Below are 26,589 nucleotides of genomic sequence, written 5' to 3' on the forward strand. Positions count from 1 at the left end.
CTGACTATATGACATTCGCCCAATCCTCTTCTGGATCATCCAAATGCTCTCTAGCAAACTTCAGACGGGCCCAGACATGTACTGGTTTAAGCAGGGGGGACACGTCTGGCATAATTTGAATCCCTGGCGGCGTAGTGTGTTACTGATGGTAGCCTTTGTTACTTTGGTCTGAGCTCTCTGCAGGTCATTCACTAGGCCCCCCCGTGTGGTTCTGGGTTTTTTGCTCACCGTTATTGAGATCATTTTGACACCACGGGGTGAGATCTTGCGTGGAGCCCCAGATCGAGGGAGATTATCAGTGGTCCTGTATGTCTTCCATTTTCGAATAATTGCTCCCACAGTTGATTTCTTCACACCAAGCTGCTTGCCTATTGCAGATTCAGTCTTCCCAGCCTGGTGCAGGTCTACAATTTTGTTTCTGGTGTCCTTCGACAGCTCTTTGGTCTTGGCCATAGTGGGGTTTGGATTGTGACTGAGGTTGTGGACAGGTATCTTTTATACTGATAACAAGTTCAAACAGGTGCCATTAATACAGGTAACGAGTGGAGGACAGAGGAGACTCTTAAAGAAGATGTTACAGGTCTGTGAGAGCCAGATATCTTGCTTGTTTGTAGGTGACCAAATACTTATTTTACCGAGGAATTTACCAATGAATTCATTAGAAATCCTACAATGTGAATTCCTGTATTCTTTCCCCCCATTCTGTCTATCTTAGTTGAAGTGTACCTATGGTGAAAATTACAGGCCTCTCTCATCTTTGTAAGTGGGAGAACTTGCACAATTGGTGGCTGACTAAATACTTTTTTGCCCCACTGCATGTACTTTAGTTACTAGCAGGCATTTTCTTTGTACAACCCCACAATACTTACAACAAAAGCCACAGAAAAGGTGAAAAGTCTTCTTTAGGGAAGGGGTGAGGATGGACTTTAGGTACCACTGCACTTTTTGTCAGGATTTGGGATTAACAAGTTTCATAAAAAAGTAAACTATAAGAACTTTTCAGGGATTTTAGGGTTGCAACACTGCGACCGGCTTTCTTTTTTATACGACGGACAGCTAGTAAGAAGCTGGTGCTGGCTCTGAGAGTGTAGGACATGGGGGGGTGTAATAGTGGGCATGCTGCTCATGTACCAGAGGATCCTTCCAGTAAAGTGGTTATGGACTAAGCAAGCTAAGTAGAGCATGCGTCTGGAGGTAAGCGTCAGCCGGTTCACCTCTACTAGCATTTCACAGCGATGCATGTCATAACAGTGGAGAATAAATCGGCACAGCACATTGTACAGCGTGTCAACTTTACCGAGATGGGTCTGCGATGCAAGAGTTGTAAACCACGCCCCTTTAGTCTAAGACTAGCATTAACATTTGCTGCGCAACACATTTCCTTAGATGGTGATCCATGCTAGATTTGTTCTGGTGGAGACAATTCTAGGATAAAGCTTTGATGATATCTTGTCCATATGAAGACCAAAAGAAGAGCTGGGATCTACACATACCGAGATACTTGTAGAAATTGACCTGGGTCGGGTTATTACTGGATTTTCTTTTGATGTATATTCGAGAATTGACAAATTTCGCACTGGAAAGCTGTTAGGGGACACAGTTGGCAATATTAAAATTGTTTTTCGACAAATATGCACTCGTCAAAGTAAGTGTCCCTGAATGGCAGTTAAGAAATGTGATCACCATAGCTGCAATTTTTAATAGTAGATCCCCTTAGATTGGAAGAACCTGATTGCAGAGTTGTTATACAAACACTGGTCAGGTATGTAGTTATGGCCTTTGCTGATGGAATTCTGAAGGAAATATGTTCATTAGCTAACTGGTGGGGTGCTTCCATCGATTCATGGAACTACTAAAACAAGCGGAAAATGTTGGAGTAGTTTGAATTGGCACATAAGCTCTTTAAAACTGTCAACATGTTTGTGCCTTGTGTATTTGCATAATCCAGAAGTGCAAAAATGCAACAAAATGCTGTTCACGAGTGATTAAGAACTATGATCAACAAAATAAAGTGGATATAAATGTAGTCCATAATCTAAAACCTATAGTTTAGTTTAACTGGGATTGTGCAGTATAGGATTTAATTTATTTATATACCCAAGAATCAATTGAAGTGCCAGACCGGAGTTTTGTTACATGTCACAGCTCTTGGTAGTTTGTGGACGTAATATTTTCATGAACCATCCAGTAGTTTGCTGTGCTGCTACTCTGTAGCCTGTTTACTGACATTTCCTACCTGTTGTCCATTACTCATTGGGACCAGTTTTTCCAGTAGGGCACCTTCCCTGAGGCCAGTCCTCTAATTATAAATATGTCCCTGCAGCTGCATTGACAGCCATGGTCACAGGTATATAACTGAGTGGCTTTGCCTTTGCCATAGGGTCTCATCTGCCAGTCAGCGCTCTACTGGATATGATGTCATATCCGGCGCAATGCTGACTGGCAGACTAATGTGTTTTGTTTTTTTATGAAATATATTTTGAAATGCAGGGTTTGTTCCAATTCTAAACAAAACTATTGGGACTAGAACCTATATTGTGCAGTGTGACCATAAATGGCAGGATGCGGGGATCGAGCATATCACAGAGAGACACCTGATAAACTGGTAATCAGAAGTAGATGCAAACACCCGGGAATGATACAACTGCAAAGGTTTATTACACTGAGCAAATGCAGGCAGCAATTGAACAGTGCTGGGGGTTTAACTAGCCCTGGCTCCTCCCCCAGATCCTAGAGACACTCCTCTCCCAATAGCAATCCAGGGTCTGGGGTAGGAGACAATCGACAAAGTCCATAACAAAGCCAAGGTTAAAGTCCATAGAATCCAAAATGAGTATCATGGAACAAAGTACAGCAATTCCAAGAAGGAACAAATAAGCACTGATTGAACAGTGCTGGGGGTTTAACTAGCCCTGGCTTCTCCCCCAGATCCTAGAGACACTCCTCTCCCAATAGGAACCTATGAGTGTTATCCTGTCCGTCACAACTTGTCCCCACCTTCAATCCGTCCTCCTCCCTTTGAGATACATCATTGGGTCTCCCCCTGCCAGTAGCAAGGCGTTGGCACACACCCTCCGCTGTGCGCGTCTTACTAGGAGGCCTGGGATGTGGCCTACTACGCGACAGCGCGGTCCCCTGACAGAGGCATCCGGTGTTGTCCCCATCGGAAGAAGACCTCCTGGTCCAGAGGAGAGGTAAGGTAGGAGCCTGACAGGCACCATGGGGCTGCTTTTCAATATTTCTGAGGCTGATTTTATTTCTTAGTCTGGCCCTGCTCTTCAGCAACCTCAGCCTGCTGTCTGCCCCACCACTAACCATCAGCTACATTAGTCCCCTTACCTGCCCTCTTAACATACAGATCACTTACTTTGGTTTCCTTTATATTCTTTTGAAACCATATTCATACATGCAAGACATTATTTTGTATAAATATATACACACACACATTTTTAAAAATTACAATAATTTTTTCCACAATTTTAAATGTACATATGTTTTTTAAACATACATTGCCATGTTGCTTTTCCTGCCCAGAAAATAAGTGACTGCAGACAAAACACTATTTTATGTTCAGCAATATCTCCCAAGTTAGTTTAGATGCCCCCTAATTCAAATAATTTCATATCTGTCTCATCAAGGGAATTCCTCAGTGATAACATCACTTGCAGGAAATGCCCAAACTTTTGTTCTGGCATTAAAATCGGCCACATTTTATCCCCAGTTGTCAAAGCAAGAGGCCGGGTTTTAGCCCTGCTGGTGCAAAAAGGACGTAATGCAGGCGATAAATCCTTGGTCCTCAAGGACCAGTTATGTGCCAGTTACTGTACATGCCAAATATGTGCATATGCTCCTAGTTGACATTTTCACACCAAGCTTAAAAATGCACAACATATACAAGTCTCCGATGTCCTAAACATTTATTTGCTTGACTGACATTTCAGCATCCATTTCAAGCAAAACACTGGTTGAGTAAGAAAAGCCCTGGAATTAACCAAGGGCTTATCAAAGGGCTATATGACTGAATATGGGAAAAGGCATTCAACTATACCTAGTACAGAGATTATACGTTAAGACTTGGTAAGAGTCCTCCGTGTTATGAGTTACATATTCTTAAAAAGCCTTGGCCGTGGTAGTAAGCAGTCATAAAATGGCTGATTTCTGGAACGGTAATGACATACAGAACACAGGGTTTATTCAAGACTAGATAACAATCCTCATTATCCTTGGGGGGTAGTTACATATTCAATAACAGACGTGCAGTGGCCTTGCTTCCACTTTGCGGAAGTTGCACATGTCAGTATGTCGCTTCTAATAAAAACGGAACTTCAATCCAATTTGGTTGATTTGCGACACTGAAACTTGTATAAAACAAAATGTAACCATAGGAAGTGAACTTGACCTTCCCCCGGGTTAGACCCTCCATATCAAGAATTTTAACAAGAGATCATTCCATTTGTTAGATCTTTGTTAGATCAGGTTTGATCAACTGTTTTTTTTCCGTTAGATCTACTCTAAAAGAGGCAATATTAACATTAATTAATATTAATATTAATTATCTTTTTCACGGCGGGCTAACCCGTAGCCAGCCCCCCCTCAACAAAAATTTTAACAAAATGTTACTGATTATGATAGCAAGAGGCCGGGATTTAGCCCTGCTGGTGCAAAAAGGACGTAATGCAGGCGATAAATCCTTGGTCCTCAAGGACCAGTTATGTGCCAGTTACTGTACATGCCAAATATGTGCATATGCTCCTAGTTGACATTTTCACACCAAGCTTAAAAATGCACAACATATACAAGTCTCCGATGTCCTAAACATTTATTTGCTTGACTGACATTTCAGCATCCATTTCAAGCAAAACACTGGTTGAGTAAGAAAAGCCCTGGAATTAACCAAGGGCTTATCAAAGGGCTATATGACTGAATATGGGAAAAGGCATTCAACTATACCTAGTACAGAGATTATACGTTAAGACTTGGTAAGAGTCCTCCGTGTTATGAGTTACATATTCTTAAAAAGCCTTGGCCGTGGTAGTAAGCAGTCATAAAATGGCTGATTTCTGGAACGGTAATGACATACAGAACACAGGGTTTATTCAAGACTAGATAACAATCCTCATTATCCTTGGGGGGTAGTTACATATTCAATAACAGACGTGCAGTGGCCTTGCTTCCACTTTGCGGAGGTTGCACATGTCAGTATGTCGCTTCTAATAAAAACGGAACTTCAATCCAATTTGGTTGGTTTGCGACACTGAAACTTGTATAAAACAAAATGTAACCATAGGAAGTGAACTTGACCTTCCCCCGGGTTAGCCCCTCCATATCAAGAATTTTAACAAGAGATTATTCCATTTGTGAGATCTTTGTTAGATCAGGTTTGATCAACTGTTTTTTTTTCCGTTAGATCTACTCTAAAAGAGGCAATATTAACATTAATTAATATTAATATTAATTATCTTTTTCAGGGCGGCTAACCCGTAGCCAGCCCCCCCTCAACAAAAATTTTAACAAACTGTTACTGATTATGATAGCTCCGCATTAGATCAGGTTTGATCAGACAACATTTTTGTTAGATCTAGTCTAATTACTGGGATGGCCCCCCCTCAACTGAAATTTTGAATTTTGTTTATGGATTTTGGTAGATATTCGTTAGATCTGGTAAGATCAACTGTTTTTTTCCTTAGATCTCTCACGCAGGAGGCGGTATTCACAATCCTGTTTTGTGTGCGGGGGATGGGTATACATATGGCTTGGCACTCCCCTCAACTGAAATTTGGATTTTTTAATGGATTTTGGTAGATATTCGTTAGATCCGGTAAGATCAACTGTTTTTTTTCGTTAGATCTCTCACGCAGGAGGCGGTATTCACAATCCTATTTTGTGTGCGGGGGATGGGTATACATACGGCTTAGCCCCCCTCAACTGAAATTTGGAATTTTTTTTTATGGATTTTAGTAGATATTCGTTAGATCCGGTAAGATCAACGTTTTTTTTGTTAGATCCATTACGCAGGAGGCGGTATTCACAATCCTATTTTGTGTGCGGGGGATTGGAATACATACGGGCTGGCCCCTCTCAACTGAAATTTGGACATTTTTCAATGGATTTTGGTAGAAATTTGTTAGATCCGGTTAGATCAATTGTTTTTTTTGTTAGAGGGGGTATTGACAATCCAATATTGTGTGGTGGGGGGATGGGAATACATATGGGGTGGCCCCCCTCAACTGAAATTTTGATTTTTTTAATAGATTTTGGTAGATACTCGTTAGATCAGGTAAGATGAATTGTTTTTTTTGTTAGATCTATCACGCAAGAGGCGTTATTCACAATCCTATGTTGTGTGCGGGGGGGATAGGTTGTATTTCCTATCTTTTACTTTTGTATAGCGTTTCCAGGGCCGGCCTTAGGTGTTCAGGCGGCCTGTGCGGACCACCCCCGAATTCCATGGGACAGAGATAGAGCTCAGCAGGACATAAATTCCAAATTTCAGTTGGAGGGGCAACCTGTATGTATTCCCATCCTCCTGCATACAAAATAGGATTGTGAATACCGCCTCCTGCGTGATCGATCTAACGAAAAAATGTTGATCTTACCGGATCTAACGAATATCTACCAAAATCCATTTTAAAAAAATCCAAATTTCAGTTGAGGGTGGGCCAACCCGTATGTATACCCATCCCCCGCACACAAAATAGGATTGTGAATACCGCCTCCTGCGTGATAGATCTAACGAAAAAAATGTTGATCTTACCGGATCTAACGAATATGTACTAAAATCTCTAAAAAAATTCCAAATTTCAGTTGAGGGGGGCTAACCCGTATGTATACCCATCCCCCGCACACAAAATAGGATTGTGAATACCACTTCCAGCGTGATAGATCTAACGAAAAAGCCAGTTGATCTTACCAGATCTAACGAATAGCTACCAAAATCCATTAAAAAAAATCTGAATTTCAGTTGAGGGGGGCCAACCCATATGTATACCCATCCCCCGCACACAAAATAAGATTGTGAATACCACCTCCTGAGTGATAGATCTAACGAAAAAACCAGTTGATCTTACCGGATCTAACGAATATCTACCAAAATCCATTAAAAAAATCCAAATTTCAGTTGAGGGGGGGCCAAGCCGTATGTATACCCATCCCCCGCACACAAAACAGGATTGGGAATACCGCCTCCTGCGTGATAGATCTAACGAAAAAAACAGTTGATCTAACGAATATCTACCAAAATCCAGAAAAAAAAAATCCAAATTTCAGTTGAGGGGTGCCAGCCCCCCCTCATTAAATATGCAATATCTCAGTAATTAGACTAGATCTAACACAAATTTTGTCTGATCAAAACTGATCTAACGCGGAGCAATCATAATCGGTAACATTTTGTTGAAATTTTTGTTGAGGGGGTGCTGTCTACGGGTTAGCCCCCTGAAAAAGATTGTTAATATTGCCTCTTTTAGAGTAGATCTAACGAAAAAAACAGTTGATCAAACCTGATCTAACAAATGGAGTGATCTCTTGTTAAAATTCTTGATATGGGGGGGCTAACCCAGGGGAGTCGTGAACTGGCTGTGGTGCGGGTCCTTGAGATCCAGCATTAGTACAGGTGTTTGCTGTCTCATATACTGCTAACTTGTCTCCATGGATTGGGACCATGCAGGGTAATATTGTGGCTACCGTGCATCTAGCAAGTTCAATATTACACCTATGTCAGTACTGTCAAGGACCACATATCATAATTAATAAGGAATATATTCAGTTAGCCAGTTCAGGCTACTAATTTGGAGATAACCATAATATGATTATAATTGTTAGTCTTTTAAATATAGAATCAAATTGTCACAGTGTTTTCATAAACATATGTATATTAAAAAATATAATATTGAGTATATTTCCATCAAGTTAATATTCTTTTTTAATCTTATTAGATATTATAACAGAGAAGAAACAGAAATGCAGCACAGGGATTAAATACCAATTTCCTGGTGGATATAGTTATCGGAACATGTGGAATCATCTAGTTTGCAATATATCAAGATATCGCACTATGGATGCTATTAATGAGTGTATTAAAGGGAAAATTATATACCTTACTGGAGATTCCACTATGCTTCAATGGATGACCTACCTCACCAGCAACGTCAACAGTAAGTAATCAAGTTGGTCAGTGAAATTAATCTAGTTCTAAATAACTGAAATATGATAACTTAATATTAAAGCCCCCAGGACTGAAGAGGTTAAGGGTAGTATTTGGTCTGCTAAAATGGCTGGAACATACTCCATGTACCTAAATTAGCTAGAACACACTTCAGATACAAATTACCAGCTGGAAGAGCATCTGGAACATATGGCAAACATAGTGTTCTGGCTACCAAAATGGCTAAAACACACTGTAGGCAACAGGTACTGGGAGGGATGAATTAATCATGCAGGAATAGTGTTCCCAGTGTCAGAAAAGGAGAAACATGCTCAAAAACTGTTGCAGGAAGAACTGCAGTACATTCCATGAATAGCGTTCTGGCTGCTGGAACAGCTGAAGCATGATCCAGATATAGTTATCCGACTGCTGAAACATACTACAGGTAAAGTGTTCTAATTTGTTGGGGATGCTGGAACACAGTCCAAGAATAATGTTGCAGCTGCCAGAAATGCTTAAGCACACTACATATGTGGAGTTCTGGAAATATGCTAGAACAGCTAAAACCCAATGCAGGCAAAGTGTTCTTGGTTGCCTTAACCAGTGGAACAATCTGCAAAAATAATGCTCCATCTGCCAGACCAACTAGAATACATAGGCAGTGCTTGCTTAATTGGTGTCATTCCTGAGCAGAGTTCTTCTTCCTCTACAAACGTAGAAGTTTACCGACATCTGCTAGCCTGATAGGTAGCACAACTGCATTGTGTGTGTGTGTTATAATAAATGTACTTATTGCTTTTATAGATGATGGAATTATGCTATTTATTTTTCCTGATCTTTACTGACCACTGTAATCTTGAAAGCATACAAAATTAGCTTACTGGGTTCCATTCCTTGAGAAATTCACATTTCATACACTTTTCCATCCTCAAGTAATGATGAAGCAGACACTTGTGTCAATTTGCTTCACCTGAACTACCTGCAGCAACAGATATCTTTAAACCTTCAGCTTATATCCTCTACCCTTTTAATGACAAGGAAATTAGAAAAAGGTTGGTGAAAAGGATGGTTTATCCCTTAAAGGAAAAATGGATACTAAGAAAACCCAGTACCTTGTCTCATGAAAGATAATGATGTGAAGACATGTCAACGCCATACTTGAAGAAAAAAAAGAAGACCCCAAATATAATTTACTCTATAGTATGCCTATTCCTAAAACCTTGGAAATTTTATTGTACAGTTACCTCCCTCCAAAAAGTATACTTGTAATGATACATTGTAGCCCCCTGAAAGGTTAAATGAGACATGGGCTCCTTTCTTGAAAATGTCAAAGAAAGTATGGTAGACCTCTGGTAGTCTGTTGAGTAAGGGTGCTCAACAGCATGAATTTAAGAATGCTTCTGTGGCAACCTTATAGGCAAGCTCAAGACAGGACGGAGACCAACCTAGAAGACCAGCTGATGGAGGGTTATGTTTTCTATACCCTTCCACAGGCCTTTCACCCTGTCTTAGAGGTACCCAGGGCTCTGGGTGTAAAGCCAATGATGAGCTCATAGAAATATAGAAAGTGACGGCAGATAAGAACCATTAGGCCCATCCAGTCTGCCCAACCGCTGAGTACTTTCCTTAGTACCTGCCCTTATCCTATTTCTAGCTTGATTTTATGCCTATCCCATGCTTGCTTAAATGTCTTTACTGTCCACTTCGGCTGGAAGGCTATTCCATGCATCCACTACCCTTTTCGTAAAGTAATATTTCCTGATGTTACCATTAAACCTGTGCCCCTCTAGACTATGTCCTCTTGTTGTTGTAGTATTTCTTCTTTTAAATAAACACTTCCTTTATCTTGTTGAGTCCATTTAAGTATTTAAATGTTTCTGTCATATCCCCCCTGTCACATCTTTCTTCTAGGCTATATACGTTAAGATCCTTTAACATGTCCTGGTAAAGTTAATCCTGTAATCCACGAACCGTTTTAGTAGCCCTACCTTTAAATCCTCAGAAATAATTACCCCTAAATGCCTTTCCTCACATGTTGAGGTTAGGACAGTATCAAATATTCTATACTCTGCCCTTGGATTTTTATGCCCTAGATGCATTACTTTCCATTTATCCACATTAAATGCCAGTTGCCACAGTTCTGACCATTTTTCCAGTTTACCTAAATCATTTGCCATTTGGCTTCTCCCGCCAGGAACATCAACCCTGTTGCAAATGTTTGTGGTGTCAGCAAATAGACCATCTGCAATATAACTAATACAAATATTAAAGAGAATGGGTCCAAAGACAGATCCCTGAGGTATCCCACTGGTAACAAAACCTTACTCTGAATATACACCATTGACTACAACCCTGTGTTGTCTGTCACTCAGCCACTCCCTAATCCATTCAACAATATTGGGATCTAAACTCAGAGATTGCAGTTTATTTATAAATTTTCTACGAGGCACAGTGTCAATAGCGTTACTGAAATCCAGATACACAATGTCTACTGCACCACCTTGATCAATTACTTTGTAATAAAAAACAATTGTAACACATAAATGTATGTGCGTCAAAAATAGGCAGAGTCACTTAGATGCAAACAAAGGTGAAACATTTAACCCCTTCGTGACAATGGCCGTTTTAACATTTCTGCGCTGCTCGTGTTTAGCTGTAATTTTCTTCTTTCCCGTTTTCTGAACCCACACACATTATATATTGTTTTTTTCAGGACAAGAAGGGCTTTCTTTAGATGACATTGTTTTGATTGTATCGTATTATTTACTATTAAAAAAAGTATAAAATATGGTGAAACATTTAGAAAAAAATGACTGTTTCTAACTTTTAGTTGAAAAATCTTTTACTCATCTATAAAAGGTAATAAAAAAACCTGCTAAAAAAAAAAAAAAAAAACAGATAAATCTAAAACTCTGTTTTCCCTTGGCTGACAAAAACCTGCAATGTTCAGTCTATTGCATTGAAATTAAAACATTGTTTTGCATAACGATAAAAAAAAAAAAAAAAAAACCTGCTAAATAGATTCTACTATTTGTCCTGAGTTTAGAAATACCCAATGTTTTTATGTTTTTTTTGCTTTTTTCTACACATTATGGGGCAATAAGTACAGGTAGCGTTTTGCTATTTCAAAGCCATTTTTTCCAAATCTGGTAATTCTTCCCCCCATGTGCCATTTCGGGTATCTTTGAAGCCGGCCAATGCAATTTACCCCATCAAGTCATATATTTTTGAAAACTAGAGAGCCCAGGGTATTCCAAATGCTAGTATTTTAACCCTTTCCAAGCACTTATTCTACCATCAGCCTTTGTCAAACTTTATGGTAGTAATTTTTTTGCATTTGTTTTTTCAAACACATTTTACTTCAGGTATGAATAAACAGGTTCTGGTATATGTCACTATCACAAAACACCCCAATATGTGTTAAGCAACATCTCCTGAGCACAGTGATACCCCACATGAATGATTTTGCCTGGCTGTTTGGGGGCAAAAGGGCCACATTTGGGGCATGCACATTTTTCAATGTTGAACTTTGGCATTTGGGGATCCACTGCCCATGCCCTATTTGGTACATCTTTGAGCCGGGCCATTTCAGTGTGCCCAACAAAACCATATATTTTTGAAAACTACACATCACAGTGTATTTTAAATGCTGGTATTTTAACTCTTTGCATGCACACATTTTACCACCAGCATTGTTTCAAAGTTTGCAGTAGTATTTTTGTGTGTGTATTTTTCCCACACACACCTACTTTATGTATGAATTTACAGCTCCTGGTATATGCCGCTGTCACACGACACCCCAATATGTGTTTAGCAACATCTCCTGAGTACAGTGATACCCCACATGCATGGGTTTGTCATTTTTTGGGGGAACTAAAAGGCCACATTTGGTACGTGTGCATTTTTTTAAATTGGAAATTAGATGTGTGGCCATCCTTCCCCCCGTGTTAATTGGGACGTTGTTGAACCTGGCCAATTCAATTTACCCCATCAAATCATACATTTTTTAAAAGTAGACACCCCATGGCCATTTAATATGCCAGTATTTTAACTCTTTCCATGCGAGAATTGTTTTAAGCTAATATGCTAATTTTAGGACTTGCTCACAAAAATATATTTTTTATATATATATATATTTTTTTTTTTTTTGCCTTTTTTTTACATTTTTTTCAACTTGAAGGTTCCCCTGATAGTGACATCAGTGGGAAATTTTACTGGTTTTTCACTATTTTTTTCTAATTATTATTAATTTTATTTTATTTTTAATTTATTTTTACTAATCACACTGTGATTAGAAAGCTGAGCTCCATTGACTTGCATGGTTGAATGCAGTACCTGTATTCAAACTGCAAGTGGAGCCAGAGTTCTCTAGAGGGTCTGGAGACCGTCTAGCGAACTTTTTAGTCTCTATTGTTTTTTTTACAGGGCGGCCACCATCTTGCTTGATGGCGAAGATCACCTGCAGCGGCGGCTGTGACCGCTCTCCGGAGCGGTCACAGTCCATCCCAAGGTAAGTGTTTGGTGTCGCTGGATGCCTCCTGATCGAGGCATTCCAGCGACACCATTTAAGTTTAGGAGGCGATCGTTGACTGATGATCACTAGACCCTAAACTTTCACCTACAGAAATATCTGTTAACAAGTCTCCATTTGTAAACACTAAATCCAATATTATTATTATTATTATTTATTGTTTTATATAGCACCATCATATTCCATAGCCCTGTACAATGGGTGGACAGGATTTAACAAGTAGTAATATGGCTTATTTATGAGTTGGTTCCTCAACTACTTGTTTTAAAGTTAATCCCAGTAGGGAGTTCAGAATATTTGCACTCCAGCTACTTTGGTTTTCCAGTTCACATCAAGGAGATTAAAGTCGCCCATGATTATAACATCCCCCTTCACTGTCATTTTAGCTACTTCCTCTACTAGTAAGCCCTTCACAGCGTTTTCCCTCCCTACATCTCCTCACTCATCTTTAAATACACTCCTAACCGGTCTCTCTGTTCATCCAATGATCTCCTTCTATCCTCTCCTCCGATTTCTAGCTCTCATGCACGCTTACAAGATTTCTCAAGGGCTGCCCCTATCCTCTGGAATGCTCTCCCCTTGCCTATCCGTCTTTCTCCGTGCCTTTATTCCTTTAAGGACCCCTCTTCTTTAAGGACGCTTACAACATAGCACATTAACGCCCTCCCATATTCTTTTAGCTCACCTTTCCTAGTCCCTCTCCTGCAATACTTTTACTAGTGTGGCTGGTCCCAGGGCCGGCTCAAGACATAGTGCCGCCTGGGGAAAAGTTTGAAATGCTGCCCCCCCGCCCATTATCTACCCTATCTCCCTCCCCCCTTTGTTCTTCACTTACCTTCCAGCAGTCCTGCGGCGAGAATCTCCCTGCTCTGCCGCAGTGCGCACTGCTTCACCACCTCTTCAAAAGTGCCGCCTGGGGCAATTGCCCCACTCTGCTCCATGGCAGGGCCGGCCCTGGCTGGTCCATCCCTTACACTGGCATTTTTACTTTTTACCTATTGTGTAATATACCCTAAATCCCTCAAGATTGTAAGCTCGTTTGAGCAGGGACCTCCTAACCTGTTGTCTCTGTTAGTCAATTTATGTTACACACTACTTGTTATGTCCTGTCTACCCATTGTACAGCGCTATGGAATTTGATGGCGCTATATAAAACAACAATAATAATAATACACAAGTTACTTTACTTTTGCCAAATTGTACTGTAACCCAAACCGACTCAATCTCCTCACCAAACTGTGTTAAGTTAGATTTTGTGTTATTTTTTTAAATATAGGGACACCCCTCCCCTTTCTTGTCCTTTCTATATAAAAATACCCCGGTATTGATATGTCCCAGTCATTTTCTCATTATACCATGTCTCAATAACTATATCAATATTCTCAGCTGCCACTACTGTTACAAGTTCATGGATCTTATTCCCTAAAGTGCAAGCACTTGTAGACTTGACCTTTAGTGTGTCGTTTAACACTAATCCCGCAATCGCTTTCAGTCCTTGTTTTGGGGGGCAAAATATATGCTTCTCCCTATTATCTGTATAGACCAAGCCTCCAGATCCACCCACCTGGTTACTAAGTAAATCACCTTCCCTTTCTATGCTGTGTAGCCCAGTATTAATCCCCCCTCCTTCCTAGTTTAAAATCTCCTCCAACCATCTAGCCATTCTCTCTCCAAGCACATTGGACCCTCTTGCATTTAGGTGCAATCCATCACAACTATAGAGATCATTCCCCAAAGCAAAATCAGCCTTGTGCTCTAAAAACCCAAAGCCCTCCTTCTTACACCAAGACTTCAGCCATGCATTTAGCTGCCTAATCTCCCGCTGTCTTTCTGGTGTAGCGCATGGCACAGGTAGTATCTCTGAGAATACTACCTTGGAGTCCCTTTTTAATCTTTCTTCCTAAAATTACCTTTTAGGACACTCCATCTTTCTATTTCTATGTCATTGGTGCCAATGTGCACCAAGACAGCTGGATCCTCACCAGCCCCTCCCAATAAATCGATCTACTCTGTCTGCAACATGACGAACCCATGCACCCGGGAGACCCGGGCAATCAGAGATACAGATTACCCTGTCTGTTTCCCTAATTATAGAATCCCTGGATTTATATATGAATTATAGACCTGCCTGGGCTTCCCTTCTCTTCAGATCCCCTGCACACCGGATGAGCTGCTCTCCCGGCTGTTAGGCAAAACAGTTTTTTCCAGAAAGCCCACCTCTGAGTTTGCCTCTCCAACATACTCACTTAAATGGGCAAATTTGTTGGGATGGAGAAACTCTCGGCTGGCTTCCATCTGTGTACTGCAACCACGTCTGTCGCCCAGCTATGTACCCGCTTCCCTTCTGACTGATCTCCTCCCTCATTGCCCCATCAAAACTCCGCTCAAGATGTCAATATATCTCAGTGTTTCAATGTGCCTCTTCAGAGCTCCAACCTCAGCTTCCAGAGAGGCCAATTGTTCACGCTTGCCACAGCGATACGGAACTGCTGTTCCAAGCATGCATTCATCTGGCATGATGTGCACTGAGTAAGATCTCCAAGCTTGTTCATACTTTAGGGAGGGACATGAGAATTTACAGAATTTAAACAATGAAGTTATGGCTTACCTTGGTTTCTCTTTACAACTCTTGTGTTGCAAGTCACTTAAACACTACAAGCCCCTTACTCTGAGCAAGCTTTGTGAGTTTAAGCACTTCCTTTATACAGAGCAACACGGATAATTGATTATAAGCCCCACCCTTAATTAATTACACTTTAGAAAAGGGGAATAAACACAGTTAGGCTAGGTTTCCACTTGTGTTTTGTTTTTTGCAAAAACGGCCATAATAACGCCAATTCAGCCACACGGCGTTTCATTGGTGAAAAAAACGCTGCGGCCAGATGTTAACTGTTCTTCAATAGGAAATCGCACAATGCCATATCCACTTGGCGTTTTTCTGTTTGGAACAAACATGCCATTACAAACATACCCAACTGGATCCTGCGTGCCAAAAGCAACAGCACACCATTTGCACCATCATTTGGGGCCAATCTTCCTAGAGGAGCAGACATTCGGAATAAAGCATGCCTTACAAACCACAGAAAAGAGACAAAAGGGTCCGCTGGGGCTTGTTTAAGTAGAACTCTACCAAGGAAATGACATCAGGAGGGGGCAGATACTTGCCATTTATCCTAATCCCTTTTAGCTGGGTGACAATTCTAACGTGTAAAGACTGGAAAAACTGCCTAAGGTCAAAAAAGCAATTTCCACAGAGGCTAAAACTCGCAGGAAAATGCAGTGGCAGTTTTCTTGGCGTTTTTCCTGGCGTTTTTCATCAAGAAAATAACGCAGGACAAAAACATAAAAAAATTAAAGGGAATATAAAATTGCATATGATGGCTGGAGTGTCCCTTTAACTCTAATTGCGTAAACTAAGCTGATACCATAGGAGCTGAATGCCTTTACCATAATAGTGTTTGATGCTGTTGAAAAGATTGTAATGTCATTTAAGCAGGTTTGTCGTCACCGTTTGTTTCTGCAAATCCAAAATATTATGTGATGCACTACTTACCTATTTACCCATTGTACAGTACTGAAGAATATGATTGCGCTATATAAATTATGCAATAATAATAATAATTGTTTTCATTAATTCTTAGGTTTAAAACCATTTAATCTATATGGGGAAAATTGGCCAATGACTCGTTTGTACATCGACATGGAGAGAAATGCTAAAATACAGTGGACCAAACATGGTAACCCTTTTATAATGTTAGTGTTCCACACTTTCAAAGAAGAATTCACTATCCCCCATCAAATTGACCAGATTGGAGGAAACAAGCACACAGTTGTTGCCCTTACATTAGGCATGCACTTCCGCCTTTTTCCTATACAACATTTTATCCGCAGAGTGATTAATATAAAAAGAGCAATTGAACGTCTACTTCTTCGCAGTCCTGAGACTAAAGTTATAATCAAGACAGAGAATACCAGTGAAATGAATGTGAGGGTGGAAATGCTTAGTGACTTTCATGGATATTTACACTACTTAATCATCAATTATATTTTTCAGGATATCAATGTTGGAGTGGTAGATGCTTGGGACATGACCAATGCTTTTGCTAGTGAACAAATCCACCCACCAACGGAAATAATATCAAATGAAATTGATCTGCTTCTAAGTTATGCATGCATTTAGAAAACTGATCTTACGTGCAGATGTAAAAAAAAAAAACTATTCACTAAGATGCAGGGGAGGGCTGGTACCTTCTGGCCCAAGAGCAGATACTTGCCCCTACAGTAATTTACATATGCACTCGTTTTGATAGTACCATAAGATACCAAGGAGAGGAACCTACTGTTTACTGTAATGCTGTAATACTGTGATACTGATTACAGTTTTTGACACTGTCTTTGAAATCCTAACCTTCATCCTGGTACACTGGGCCAATGCCTGACCAATTACTATGTGGGCATAATATCTACAGGAAATATGGGCGGGGGCGGGGCGTGTCAAGAGAATTCCCAGGTATGGTTATATGTCCAACTATTTTTTCTTTCGTTCCTTTTACCTTGCTGTTTCACCTCTCCACTGTTCCTTGTAGACTGTAAGCAGATTACCAGGACACTGTTTAACTGATGTTTTGGTTTTAGTCTTTATAATAAAGTTGCAATGTCTTTTACATTCTCTATCAAGTTCTGTATTTTTCAGTGGAGGTATACAAACAAAAGATAACAGTAATATTAATAAACTGAATGTATAACCCAAAACATGAACTGTGTAGAGTGATGTATTTTCCTTTGGGGCCGCTCTAGGTCTGTCCTAAGGCAGCACTCTCGGCCGAAACCCCCCCACGGTCAGTATCCCACAATAAACTTAATGACGTCCAGCACCTTTTAATGAAGTACTGTGTATATAAAAAGTCTACACACTCCTGTTAAAATGCCAGGTTCTTGTGATTGAGACAAAGATAAATCATGTCAGAACTTTTTCCACCTTTAATGTGAACTATAACGTGAACAATTAAATTGCAAAACAAACTGAAATCTTTGAGGGGGATAAAAAAACAAAACCTCACAATAACCTGGTTGCATAAGTGTGCGCACCCTCTTTTATTACCAATCCCATTTAAACTCATGTTAAATAGAAGTCATTGCACACCTGCTATTATTTAAAGTGACTGATTAATCACAAATCAAGTTCAGCAGGATTTACCTGACGTTTGCTTAGTTGCATCTCAGAGCAAAAGCCATGGTCCGCAAAGAGATCCAAAGCATCAGAGGGATCTCATTGTTGAAAGATATCAGTCCGGAGAGGGGTGCAAAAGAATTTCCAAAGCATTATATAGACCATGGAACACAGTGAAAACAGTCATCATCAAGCGGAGAAAATATGGCACGACAGAGACATTACCAAGAACTGAACGTCCCTCCATAATTGATACAAAGACAAGAAGAAAACTGGTCAGGGAGGCTTACAAGAGGCCTACTGCAACATTACTGCAACTGCGGGGATTTCTGGAAAGTACTGGCTGTGTGCCAGAGCCGGCCACTTGAAGAATGTTAAATAAAGTTTAAAAAAAAAACGATGTTTTAATTTAAGTCCCGGGCTGGCGCCCTTGCTGCCATTGCGCCCTGTGCGGCCGCACAGGTCGAACACCCCTAAGGCCGGCCCTGCTGTGTGCCACATCTGACAACAATCTCCTGTATTCTTCATACGAATGGGCTATGGGGTAGGGTGGCAAGGCGGAAGCCTTTTCCTACAAAGAAAAATATCCAAGCCGGGCTGAAGTTTGCAAAAACAAACATCAAGTCCCCCAAAAGCACGTGGGAAAATGTGTTATGGTCTGATGAAACCAAAAATATGTTTGGCGCAAAAATAACACTGCACGTCACTCAAAGAACACCATAGTTACAGTGAAGCATGGTGGTGGCAGCATCATGCTTTGGGGCTGTTTTTCTTCAGCTGGAACCGGGGCCTTAGTCAGGGTGGAGGGAATTATGAACGGTTCCAAATGCCAGGCAATTTTGGCACAAAACCTTCAGGCGTCCGTTAGGAAGATGAAGATGAAGTTCACCTTTCAGCACCACAACGACCCAAAGCACACATCCAAATCCACAAAAGCATAGTTTCACCAGAAGAAGATTAATGTGCTGGAATGGCCCAGCCAAAGCCCAGACCAGAATCTGTGGGAGCGCTTTTGCAAAGAAGAGTGGGCAAATATTGCCACATCAAGATGTGCCATGCTAATAGACTCCTACCCAAAAAGACTGAATGCTGTAATAAAATCAAAAGGTGCTTCAACAGAGTATTAGTTTAAGGGTGTGCACACTTATGCAACCAGGTTATTGAGAGTTCTTTTCACCCTCCCCCTCAACGATTTCAGTTTGTTTTGCAATTGAATTGTTCACGTTATATGCCACAATCCTCATGGGAATGACAGGTTTAAATAATATAAAAAACTTTAAGGGAGGCCCCAAGCTGTGCCTCCCTACTACCCCCATTACCTGTGACAAATGAAAAATGACCATTGACATCTTTGCCCAATCTCGCCCTGCCTGCTGAATCCAGTTTTCTGAATCCATCGCAAAACCCAACCACTGTATAAGGAAACTATGGACACCAATCTGTTGTGGAGGCTTATGCCACTTGAATGAAAAGGAAGTAGCCCCTGCCTGGTGTCAGATATTTTAGTCTGGAAAGCAAGCATATTATATTTCAGCATATTATACTCACACAAACACAAAATGGGATCACAGCCATCTTGTTTCCTTAAATCATATAAAGGATTTTATTTATCTCTATATATTGAGAACAAAAAGGCTTTGAATAAAGTAGCTGCTTCAGCAAGTATTTCCTGATTAAATAAATGGTTACTTTTAATAGAGAGACAAACATGGAGACTTGACCGGCGCCCAAGTCTAATAACAATATAACTTTCACATAAATTGAAAATCTTAAAGGCAGAGCTCAATGGAAAATTCTCCAACTGGACAAAAGTGGAAAGTGGAATACATCAGAGTTCTGTCGTACGTCCACTGTTCTTTAATATTTTTGTTAGTGATCTTGCAGTGGATGTTGAAAACCACATGTCTGTGTTTGCAGATGATATGAAATTAGTACCTAATTTTCTATCATCTGTAGACACATACACTCACTGGCTGCAATATTAGGTACACCTGTCCAATTGCTTGCTAACACAAATAGCTAATCAGCCAATCACATGGCAGCAACTCAATGCATTTAGGCATGTAGACAACTTGCTGAAGTTCAAACTGAGCATCAGAAGTTGGGAATAAAGGGGATATAAGTGACCTGGCATGGTTGTTGGTGCCAGACGAGCAGGTTCGAGTATTTCAGAAACTGCTGATCTACTGGGATTTTCAAGCACAACCACCTCCGAAAATCTCAGAGAATGGTCTGAAAAAGAGAAAATATCCTGTTGCATGGACAAAAATGCCTTGTTGATGTCAGAGGCCAGAGGAGAATGGGCAGACTCGTTCAAGATGGCAGAAAGGCAACAGTAACTCAAATAACCACTTGTAACAACCAAGGTATGCAGAATACCATCTTTAAACACACAACACATCGAACCTTGAAGCAGACGGGCTACAGCAGCAGAAGACCACACGAGATGCCACTCCTGTCAGCTAAGGACAGGAAACTGAGGCTACAATTCGCACAGGTTCACCAAAATTGGACAATGAAAGACTGGAAGAATGTTGCCTGGTATGATGAGTCTCAATTCCAGCTGCGACATTCAGATGGCAGGGTCAGACTTTGGCGTAAACAACATGAAAGCATGGATCCATCCTGCCTTGTATCAACAGTTAAGTCTGGTGGTGGTGTAATGGTGTGGGGGACATTTTCTTTGCACACTTTGGGCTCCTTTGTTCAACAGCGTCATGTTTCTAGTCAAACTCGACTCAAACCAGTCATGCTGGCAAACCACGCCCCATGAAAGAAACCACCAAAGCCCACTGACCCAGATGCATCAGTCCATAACGATATGTCATATTAAAAACTGCTTCCTCCATCCAGAAGGATCGACCGTTATAACTGGATAAAAACAAATCCCAAACCCTGAGATCCTCCTTAAGCTCCTGTGTCAGTCGGACAAAATGATGGGACGACCGTATACCAGCGCTTGCCATAAACAAACGCCTACAAAATACCCTAACCATGGGCATGATCCTGCAAGCTAAGTTCAATTTGCCCAAGAGCAACTGTAATTGCACTAGCGTAACTGTAGAAAAGCACCTTTAAATCCCGGGATATATAACCTTTACCCGTCTGGCTTTCCTTTAACTACTACAAATTCCTCGTCGTATGAAACTCCACTTACACCAGTGGCTTAAAACAATGGGTTTATTAAAATAACACATACATTTATATGAGTATACAGAGAAGCGTCTGAAATACAAGGCTCTATGACTCTAACTACACTATGCTAGTGACTCTATGTGTGCATGTAAGGATGGGGTGTCCCTGTCACCTTGATGTTATCCTCCTTTCTTTCTTTCTTTCTTTCTTTCTTTCTGTTTCTCTCTTCTCTCTGTTGCTCACACAACACCTTTATAGCCACCATGCCCAAACAGTCCCAGCCAATCATCTTCTGAGTTTGTGTCCACTCATCCTTAGGAAGGCACAATCTTGTACCTGCACCAGCTGTCTGTAGAGATCGCTATTGTCCAAGAAGTTAGGTTGCCCCCACAGTGAAGTTGATGGTCCTCAGGGCAAATTCAGGGTTGGTCTCTGAAATGTTGATATTGTCTCCTGCAATCCTTTTGTTGTAGGAGATTGTAGATTGTATCTCCTGTTTATTGTTCCCACCTGGTAGAGAGATAGCCCTTTGATGTATTGGGAGTTCCTGGACATTTGGGTTTTTGCCCCTAGTGTAATTCCTTGTAACTGGTTTACTCAAGAGGAATCCCATTGTGTTGGGAGCCAGCTGTTGTCCTTGGAGATTAATAATTGACTTATATTTATTACAGTAACCTTCTGAGCAGCCCGCTCCCTGGAATCTTATCCAAAGGTATTCTGCATAGCACAAGCTCAGCATCAATCTTGATCCCAAAGAAATGCACAAACACAGGTCCTCGGTCTTGTCCTAACAGGTCTTCTCATTGTCTCTAACAAAACTGCACAAACCGTCGTATCCCTTGGTCCCACTCATAGAAAATCATCCAGATAATGGACATAGTACTAGATACTGCCGTACATATGATAACCCACTGCGGAAAACAACTAAAAGTCTTAAAGTGTGCACAGCATATCGCACAGCCCATAGCCAAACAGCTGTTGACGTAAAAGGAACTCGCCTAGTAGAAACCAAGAAACTAAAAATTCTCTGGGTGTACCGGCAAAAGCCGAAAAGCTGATTCTACATCAGCCTTAGCCATAAATACAAATAGTACACAATAGGAAAAAATGAATATCAAGACGAACCTTATACACATCATTAAAATGTAAATGCATATATATTAATCTATGGATGACTATACAAAAAATTCAGTGTATATAAAAGTATACAATTATAAAAATATGTGAAAAATACTTATAAAATAGATATAAAAAGTATATAAAAAGGTATAAATATGTTATAATAATATCTATATATATAAATGTAACGGGTTCACCAAGAGAGCTGTAGTAACTCCCAGAGATCACCCACATGTATCCTCCTGTTGTCCCCGGAATCACTTCCAGCACCAGTCAGCATGCGCACCTTGGAACCCTGCTATGTGTACCCAATAAGTAGACATAACTACCTTGAACTGAGTACAGCAGGAATGAACAGTTTATTGTTTTTTTTGTATTTAAGTTTATTATACAAAACTGATTATGATAAAACAGAAATCAACCTGTTTTAGCAGGAATACATAGATCAGTAATATTAGCACAGATGGACGATAAGCAGTACTGCGACGCAGCGCAGGGCAATACACGTTACAGTACGACTTCAGTTTACGGAAAGCTCAGTAGAAGCAGTGTACAATTACATTCCCAGACGTGGCACATATGGTTAGCACTTAGTGGAACATAACCTGGGGAAATGGGGGGGGGGGGAAAGGGGGCCGAGGAGAATGGGGCTAGTCTTCAGCCTCTAGACTGTCCTTGAGAGAGTAGTCTCTCAGCAGGCTGTGGATAAGCCTGCGGCAGTCACGGACTGTGACCTGCTCCCTCCTCAGCACCAGGCGGTTCCTGGCAAACCATAGAGCGTCCTTTACGCAGCACATGAGGCGCCAAGCATCCTCAATGGCGCTCTCCGTGTGTGTCCCTGGGAAAAGTCCGTAAAGTACCGAATGGTAGGACAGGTACTTTCTCTCGATAGAGTCCTTGAGATCCAGCTCCAGGGCTCTGAACAAGGCCTGTGCAAACTGGCACTGCCAGAACAAGTGGAGGGAAGTCTCCTCCTCCACAATGCACTGTGGGCAGTGTCTATATCTGCACAGCCCCCTGGCATGCATAAATGTCCTTAGGGGGAGGCCTCCCTGAATGGCCATCCATGCAATGTCTTTGTGCCTGTTGGTTAGCCTGCTCGACGACACGTTAGCCCAGACAGTCTTGGCTGTGGCGTCGGGGAGCCCTGGGATGTTCTTGATAGTGTCTTTGGCTCTGATGAGCTTGTGGATCACACGGGGTAACCACAAGTCTGGTTTAACTCCCTCCAGTTGGTGCTCCCTTACAAATTTGCCCACGTCCGAGTAGAACCAGGGCATGGTCCAATTGTAAGGGATGGAGCTGTCCCACTTTTCCCACTTGAGCTGCCTCCACAGGTGCAGCAGGAAGAAGCGAGACATGGAGTTTCCAGCAGAGCCTTTCACTACGTCTCTGAGAGTCCTGCGCACGCAGTTGCACACAAAGAAGGTCCTCAGCATGGTAGGGATGTCAGGCACTCCTTTGCCTCCCTTGCCGGGTTCCTTGTACATCACTGCGCGCTTTACTCTGTCCATTTTGGAGCCCCAGATGAAGTGGAAAACCGCTCGGTTGATGGCTCGGTGGATGGTGACCAGCAGGGACCACGCCTGAGCCACGTACTGCAGCACGGGAAGAATCTCGTTGCGCAGCACCAGCACTTTCCCTTCGATGGTAAGGTCTCTGAGGCTCCACAGCCCAAATTTCTGCTTTACCTTGTTGAGTCTCTCCTCCCAGCTTTTCAGGGCCGTGCCGTCTCTGCCGAACCAGACTCCCAGGATCTTTAGGAAGTCGGTTTTGACGGGAAACGGGATCGACTCAGAAGCCAGGTCCCACTGCCCGAACAGCATGGTCTCCGACTTCCCGCAGTTGACCTTTGCGCCTGAAGCTCGGCTGAAGTCCTCGCACGTCTGGACGAGCGCTCTCACCGACCGGCGATCCGCGCAGAAGATGGTCACGTCGTCCATGTAGAGCGAGCACTTTATCTCTTTCTTGTCTCTGCCCGGCGCGGTGATCCCTCTGATCTCTGGATTCCGTCTGATGCACTCGGCGAAGAGCTCTATACAACAGACAAAAAGAAGAGGTGAGAGAGGGCAGCCTTGTCTGACCCCAGAGAGGACAGGGAAGGGGTCAGTCTTCCAGCCGTTCACCAGCACCGAGCTGCGGATATCAAGGTACATCAGGTTAGCATAAGAACAGAACATCTCCCCCAGCCCAAACCTCCGCAGTACCTGACCCATAAAACCATGAGACAGTCGATCAAATGCCTTCTCTTGGTCTAGGGTGACCAGAGCGGCACGGACGTTGCGGTCCTTGATGTAGTAGATCGTGTCCCTGATGAGGGCCAGGCTGTCCGCGATCCGGCGCTCTGGGATGCCGCAGGTCTGGTCGGGGTGGACGATCTGCCCGATGACTTTCTTCAACCTGGTGGCTAGTACCTTGGCGAGGATCTTGTAGTCCACGTTCAGGAGAGAGATGGGATGCCAATTTTTCAGGTCGCATCTCTCCCCCTTCCGCTTATACAGGATCGTGATCATTCCCTCTCTCAGCGTGGGGGGCATCCTGCCCTCCACCACCATCTCCTCGTACAGGTCGAGGAGGTTCGGGCCGATGAGGTCCCACAGCGTTGTGTACAACTCGGCTGGGAGACCGTCACTGCCCGGTGTCCTGCCCTTCCTGAAGGATTTGGCGGCAGAGTGCAGCTCCTCCAGCGTCAAGGGGGCGTCCATGGCTGCACGACCTGCGGGATCAATGGTGTTAGTGATACCTGACAGGAACCGTTCGGCAGCCTCCGGGTCTGTGTCTTTGGGGGAGTAGAGATCTCGGTAGTAGTCGACGACCACTTTCTGGACCTCCTTCTTCCCCTGTCGTACCACACCTTCGCTGTCTCTCATTTCCGTCAGGGGCGTGTGGGCGGAGTGGAGCTTCCTGAAAAAGAAAGAGTTACATTTCTCACCCTTCTCCAGGTTCTCCACCTTGGAACGGAAGACGATTTGCTTGGATTCCTCCTCGAAGTGCCTTTTCAGGCCCTCCTTGGTCTCCTCCACCTCCTCGTCCACGTCCCATCCGCACTGTTGGAGGTCCAACAGGGACTGCAGCTTGCGTTGCAGCCGTCTGAATTTCCTCTTCCTCTCACACGCCTGGAGTCTTCCTTTAGCCTGAAAGAAAGAGCGCAGCTTTACTTTAGTAAACTCCCACCACTGGGCTACAGTGGGGAACAGATACTTGGTACTGACACAATCAGAATATACATTACGCAGCTCATCCACGATTTCCTGCCTCTCTAACAGGGCACAGTTCAGCTTCCAGGAGCCTGGACCGGGAGGAAACCCTTTGCCCAGGGCACACTGGAGCCGAACAGCCCTGTGGTCTGAGAAGTAGCAGGGCACCATGGAGCACTGCTGATGCTCTACCGCTCGAGAGGTGAACACAAAGTCTATCCGGGAACGCACAGAGCCATCCGGCCGGCTCCAAGAATAGTTCACGGAGCCGGTCCCGATGGAGCCCATAGCGTCCTTTAAGGATGCCTCTGTGACAATCTCTCTGAGCAGTTTCGAAGTCACGTCCAGGTTTGTTGCGTGGGTGGAAGTGCGCCCTCCTTCCTCGATCGGGCAGTTGAAGTCCCCGCCCATCACTATGGCCCTGGCGGTGGTCAGCTGGGTCCGCAGGTTCTGGAGTAGCTCCAGGCGTTGCTTCTTCTCCGGGGAGGTGTACACGGTGATGAGCCTGACAGGCTCCCCCGCCCAGGATCCGTCCACGACCAGAAGTCTGCCGCAGACCATCTCCTGGACAGCGTCCACCGTGAAGTTGCCTCCTCGGATCAGGATAGCAACCCCCGCCGACTTGCAGCTGTTCCCGCCGGACCAAAAGGACGGGCCGTGAGACCATTCCCTGCATAGATGGCGATAAGAACGAGAGAAGGGTAAAGCACATTCCTGCAACATATATACATCACACTGCTGGGAAGAAAGGAAGGTTAGTAAACCGCACCTCCGGAACTGGTCCTTCATGCTCCTCACATTAATGGAGAAAATAGAAATTGACGCCATTAGTTGGGAGTAAAAAGAAGGTTAGCTCAAACAGAGGCACTAGTTACCGCCTCCTCCCCCTGGTGGGGGAGGATCTTCCCCGCCGTGGTCGATGGGGTTCACGGGGGTCCAGACCGCCTCGTCTAGCAGCTGTTCCAGGAGGGAGACCTGGTTGTCGATGTCCAGCTGGTTGAGGATCAGAGCTTCGGTCTCGGTGGCTGGCTCATCCGACGGGGTCAGGTCCTGAACCATCTTTTCGAGCGTGTCGTCGTTGTCATTGGCGGGCTCAGGAGGAGAGGGAGAGGGAACGGTGGGGGCTGGTGGTGGCGCCCTCTTCTGGACAGAGATCCTGGTGGGGCTCGTCTCAGTCTCGCTGTCCTCGTCCTCCTCCTCCTTCTTGCCGCTGTGTTTGCGTTTTCTGGCTCCGGCTCCTTTTGGCGGCATCTCCAGGGGGTTGTCTGCAGCGGAAACAAGAGGGGGAAAGGGTCGG

General features: G+C 43.0%; 1 protein-coding gene across 1 annotated transcript in view; it reads left to right on the forward strand.

Moving 5' to 3' along the window:
- Positions 1 to 17,089, forward strand: part of LOC128469979 (NXPE family member 4-like) — a 53,539-nt gene extending 36,450 nt beyond the window's left edge. Inside the window, exons 4-5 of the mRNA XM_053451796.1 lie at positions 7,932 to 8,150; positions 16,313 to 17,089. Coding sequence (XP_053307771.1) covers positions 7,932 to 8,150; positions 16,313 to 16,851 — 758 coding nt within the window. The 3' untranslated portion in view covers positions 16,852 to 17,089. The remainder of the gene's footprint in view (positions 1 to 7,931; positions 8,151 to 16,312) is intronic.
- The last annotated feature ends 9,500 nt before the right edge of the window (positions 17,090 to 26,589 follow it).

The sequence above is a fragment of the Spea bombifrons genome, chromosome 12, assembly GCF_027358695.1.
Source record: "Spea bombifrons isolate aSpeBom1 chromosome 12, aSpeBom1.2.pri, whole genome shotgun sequence".
NCBI classification, from domain to species: Eukaryota; Metazoa; Chordata; class Amphibia; order Anura; family Pelobatidae; genus Spea; species Spea bombifrons.